At 32.6% G+C, this 5,868-nt stretch overlaps 1 protein-coding gene across 1 annotated transcript; it reads right to left on the bottom strand.

Moving 5' to 3' along the window:
• Positions 1-2,483: 2,483 nt before the first annotated feature.
• Positions 2,484-4,649, bottom strand: LOC141588308 (uncharacterized). The gene has a single exon (XM_074409756.1). The coding sequence runs from the start codon at positions 4,647-4,649 to the stop codon at positions 2,484-2,486; it is 2,166 nt and encodes a 721-aa protein (XP_074265857.1).
• Positions 4,650-5,868: the final 1,219 nt, after the last annotated feature.

The following is a 5,868-nucleotide window of genomic DNA, read 5'->3' as shown; positions in this document are numbered from 1 at the left end:
AAAGATTATGGGTGTTATGCGTTAAAATGGTGGCATTTGTTATGATGCATAATTTGATATGTATTCTGTTGATTTGGCCGAGATTTTGGACGAAAATTGTTACTCCATATCATAACAAATAACAACCGGTGATCGATAATATATAAAATATAAAGATTTCAGGTATTTGACAACTGTAATATAACTTGCCTTTTCTTTTACGGTTGATTCTCTCAAATGAAGAAGGAAATATATATGCCTATATGGGATTATGTGTGAATGTGTGATAATTGCCGTTTTCATGCCTTCAAGTCCTAAATATATGTACGGTTGATTTGAAGCAAGTTTACAAAGTTGGCCTTTTTTTTTCGTAGTTGTTCATTCATGGACGGGTTTTACTCAATCATGGACGTTTTTTCATTATGTTTCCATAATATGCCCTTTCCCTAATTCTTTCTATCCTAATTCTCTCTTGCACAAAATTAATCAGATCTGTCAAATTACACAATTATTAATGCTAATTCTCGTATCGATCAGGTTGGGGCGAGTTATGGCAATCGTCATCGACGTTGGGCAAAGGTGAAAAGGATGAGCAACTTGAATAATCTAAAACAAGAAGAAGATTCATATACGTGACTATGTGAGCCATAAATAAGCAGTTCCAAACAAACGACGACATAGGTGCACGAACAAGCAGGATTCCTCATCTGCAGTTGACACTTTTTAATGCATTTCTATAGTAAAATACTTATTCTATTTCTGTGGAACATCAAAAGCCATCAATTTATAAATGAGATGAGTGAAGGGTTAGTGCTTTTGCTAGCAACTACTAAAAAAGGATATCCTATAATTATCATTCAGGCTCATAATCAAAATAATTTATCAGATCAAAAATTTTACTACTCATTCAAAATCAATGCAGGAATCCGTCCATGAATTGAATATAGAGAGAGAAAATTGAAAATTGGGGAATTGAAATAAAAGGGGTAAAATGGTCATTTTTGTTCATAAATAAGTAAAACTCGTCCATGAATGAGGACCACCTTTTTTTTTTATGAATATGTTGAATTGATTGAGAATTTTTTAAAGCAGGCAATAAATCATGTATTAAATACGTCTAGTGTATTTATAAAGCAAGTGGATAAACTCATATAAATTGAAATTGAAAATTTGACGAACTACTATTTTGCTCATGACACGTGGCAGAAGTCATCTGTCGATGACACGTGGCGGATGATTTCTGCTTTAATGTAATACTAGTATTGGTGTCCGGCTTCGCCCGAGCTATCTCTAATTACCATTAATTTTATTTTTTCATTAAATAAAATTATTTAAAGTTGCATAATCAATAAATTTATCAATAATATATTTTTCTATGACATATACTAAAATTACGATGAAATAAATTTTGAGACAATTTACTACTTCTGTTATTAATACTTTACTCTTATTAATGAAATAATACTAATGACATTTCATTACTTTCCCGTAATCATTGTTACTTTCACAACTCACGCCGTAATTATTGTTAGTATCACTACTGACGCATTAATATTGAAAATTTCACACCGTAATTTGAATTATTTATAACCTACTTATATTATGTTTTTGTATGTTAAATACTCTATACATCTAATAAACTATAAAGTTTAATAAAATTGCATAAATTTTAAATTTAATATATAATTTTATGATGATAATAATTAATACCATAAGTGTGCGTGTTTATACTAATTAATTATTTTGTTTTAAGGAAATTGATTATCTTCTATAAATATTTAGAAAAATTATCAAGCATCTTCTCTATTTTAGTCTCCTTGAAATCGACCATCTTAATTAATTATTTTATTTTAAGGAAATTGACCATCTTAATTAACTATTTTATTTTAAGGAAATTGATCATGTTTTAGTCTCTTACAAATGTTTAGGAAAATTACCAAGTTTCTATCTAATATAATTTAACTCAAACTATATAATATTTGCATTGAGATCCCTTAATCGGGTCCATCACACGGTGCTAGTGATTTAAAACTATATAGTATAATTAATTTGTATAACTTTCTTTAATTACATTGAAGTCCCTTAGTTTCTGGATTTAATATATAATATTGATATGATGATATATGATACTCCCTCCGTCGCGGTCAATTGTCGTCCTTTTGTTTTGGCACAAAGACCAAGGAAAGAAGAGTGAGTCAATTACTAAATGACAAGTGGAACAAAATGAGTATAAATGATTAAATTGTTCATCAAGTTCATTCTTAAAATAGAAAGGATAACAACTCATTGAGACACCCCAATATGGAAAAAGACAACAAAAGATTCTAATACTTGTATAACATCTTGTTAAAACAAAATAAGACACAGGGCATAGAAAAGGGAAAGAAAAATACATAGATATGCAGACATTTTACATAAACAAATATTCAAAGTAAATAATACAACTCAATAAAGAAAATAGTAATAAGAAATTTCCATTCCGAGAGAATTAAAAGAATCTTTAATCAGGGTGACTGATCATCCAAAGGAGAGCGAAGAAAATTAGGTTGATTCACTTGAGAGAGTATTGGTTTCCTGGAGCATCCTGCATGTGTGAGTAACGCCCAGAGGTGTGTGATAAACTCTCCTCCAACGCATAAGCTATTTGCATGTGCGTTAATGGCGTCATCATGATTTGCGAGGGCCAAGTACAACAATGTTTCTGTCCAAAACTCTGCTAGTGTTCTCCACAAATTTGGTTGTTGTTGGAGTTTCTCCTTTAATTGTAGAGCTTCTTCTAAGATAGAATTACGTATATTTAATACACCGTTACAACCCTCCTCTTCATCTCCCAATGTATCCATTTCAATCTCTTTGACTGCATCGTCAAACTCACACTGTGTTGTGTAAATATGATCATCTAACATTTCCGGAACCATGGCCACTAAATATGCACAATAATTTGAAATGATTGTTGCTACATGAAATTCATTGTCATAATTTGAAGTAGGTGATGTCTTTTTTGTATCATTTTCAATAAGACTAGTAGCAATGTGCCAAATTAAGATTACCCGAGATTGTTTTGTTACGTTCTTTACATAAGAACATATGACTTCTTCTTCCACCTTGTTATCTTCTAGAGAAGAAACACCATAAGTTAATTTGCCTTCATGCTTATCAATAAAACTGGCGATAGCTTTGACAATCCAATTTTTCATATCTGGTGTCAAATCTATGTACCAGTTACCAGCTTGACCCAATCTTGGGAGGTCAAAGTAACTTCCGATCCAACATCCGACCCAGATTGACGTTGGAATCTTTGCGTAGCATTTCAGAATCGAGTATTGACTAATTTTTCTCTTTGTGAATGTGCTAAAACAAAAGAAGCTAAGTCTCGGACGAGGTATAAGGAAACCTATTTTGATCACCCATTGTACAAGATGAGTTGCACCAAAGGTGGTTTTATTATCTAGGAGTGAACAAGTGTACATAACCTTGGCCCATTTAGAAGTGAGAAATACACCACTTTGCCAAAATTCGATAATAAATATGGATAGTATGACAAATCGGGTGAATCCCGTGTCTAACACCTCCCCACGTAACACAACGTAGAGCAAGTTCTTATCTTGAGGGCGGTATCTGACTAACAAGGGAATGGCAAGCCAGAAAAATAGACATGTGATACAAAGATGGCGCAACTTCTTCCATATTCCTCTAACATATATGACATAATAATTGGTAAAGAAGTAGTCATATAAAAAGTCAAGCTCTTTCTCGACAAGGGCGAAGGAATGGTCCGAAATACTAATACCACCCGGTCCACCCCCGAAAAATTTGGTGTCCACGTTTTTATAACCAGCAATTTTTGAAAGAAGAATAGAAAACATAGCAAATGAAATACAGGTGTTTTGAAGATCCTTACCGACATTATTGCCCACCAAAAATGTTTCATTTGAGCCTAGGACCTTGTTTAATGTGATGAGGTTAGAGTCGGACAGATCAACATCGGTTGATCTCGACCAATATTTTGATCGTTTTCCCGCCACTATTTGTGCTTCTCGGACACCCACCAAAAAATTTTCAAACGAAAATTTATTGATCACGCCTGCCTCTTTTTGGTACTTGGTAAAATCAGAAATAATTTTGGTAGCTCGAGAGGTCCCTTTAGACGATTTGGTAGCGTACGACAAGGCAAGACTTCTTTCTCTTAGTTTCAAGACGACAACCCAAAAAATAACCACCATGGGTACAATTACTTGTGGGGCAGCCAAGCTTTTATAAAGGGAACTTATAATCAAAGACCAAACAACCAAGTAGTCAATGATTAGCCGCTTCTTGCGGTCCTCGTTGTCGGCAAGAGAGTAACAACTGACCTCATTGCTAACAGCGGCTAAGTACGCCAAGAAAGCCACCCAAAAGACGTATAGATCATTGGATTCACCGGTTGAGTTCATGAGACCAGGGATGAAAGATATTAGATAGGCAGTGGCTATGAATAACTTGGTGCATACGAGTCTCATACTACTGTTGCCTCGAGGTCTAAGGCGGCCTAAAACCAAGATCGCGGCGAACAGTATGAAGGTTATAAATATAGTTATTTCAATGTTTACATGTCGTTGCAAGAGGTTTTTTCGAAGAAGGTCTTCCGGAGGAAGAAATGGTGGTGGTGGAGGGAGCGGAGCTTCAACCATCTTTTGATTTTGAGATGGTGTGGAATAACTTTTTTTTTAGAGGATTTTAGACAGTTGAATTATGTTAAGTCGATGAGGGGATTAGAAAATTTAGTAGTTTAGATTGGTATGTGACTATCATGATGAAGAGCTTAATATATATAGTGCTCCGTAGTTCAGGATGCTACTTGTATTATTTAACAACCGTCTACCGGAAGGACATATAAGTCGTTTATTATGAGAACAATGGTTATATTTAACTACGGAAGAACATACAGGATGGTGGATGCTATTATTATGATAACTACTATTGATGCTCGATCCGCTCGGGTTATTCTATTTACGCTTTATTTAAATTTTACTTTTTTATAAAATAAAGGTATTTTGGACTTACCTAACTCATACATTTACAATATAAAATATTATTTATATGATATATCTTGAAAATATGAAGAAATAAATTTATCAATAAATTAACAGATACGTTCACTACTCTCACGGTTAATATGATTATTTCCACGACATCTCTTGTTAATAGTGCTATGTTCGCTATTGTTTCTTTGAGTACTCCTTATATTTTTACGATTAAATTCATTGTTTCCATTATTTTTATCAAACTTATATATTTAAATAAATAAAATATTTTCCTTACATCGATTGGTTAACTAATTGTTCATATATACATCAATCAATATATATACTGAAAAGAGGAACTTTTCGAGCGATATTATTGGTTCAAGTTTGGTGAATTATTTAAGTTTAAAATATTGAAATAAGATAAATATATATTAGTACTTAAATGTAAACTATTGAAAAGTTATCTACTTAAATCGGTAAAAAAAATATAAATATTTAATATCATCATATTATAAACAAACTAATAAGACCTACCTCCAATGCTATATATACATATTCATTATTCACGTCATAATTAAAGTCAACGCTCTTCATTCACCATTCAACTTTCTATGTAATGTTAACACCTTTTTAAATTTAATTGTTTATCATCATTTTTGGCGAGTTTGTATATTCTATTGTTGAGTCAAATGTGTATGTACTACTTTTACATTGAGCCATGTTTCTTGATTTGTTGCTAGCAGTGGTGTGAACCTCAAACTCCAGTCTATGATTATTTGATTGAGCGAATTTTCTCCTTGCGTTTTGTATTAAAAGTGCTACATAGTTGAATACGAGACAGACAAAAAAAGGTTACTTTCTCTTTGTAGAAACTAGAAACAAG

Source organism: Silene latifolia, chromosome 6 (genome assembly GCF_048544455.1).
Source record: "Silene latifolia isolate original U9 population chromosome 6, ASM4854445v1, whole genome shotgun sequence".
Taxonomy (NCBI): domain Eukaryota; kingdom Viridiplantae; phylum Streptophyta; class Magnoliopsida; order Caryophyllales; family Caryophyllaceae; genus Silene; species Silene latifolia.
Note: the sequence above shows the minus strand (reverse complement) of the source record. Positions and strands in the feature narration are given on the sequence as shown.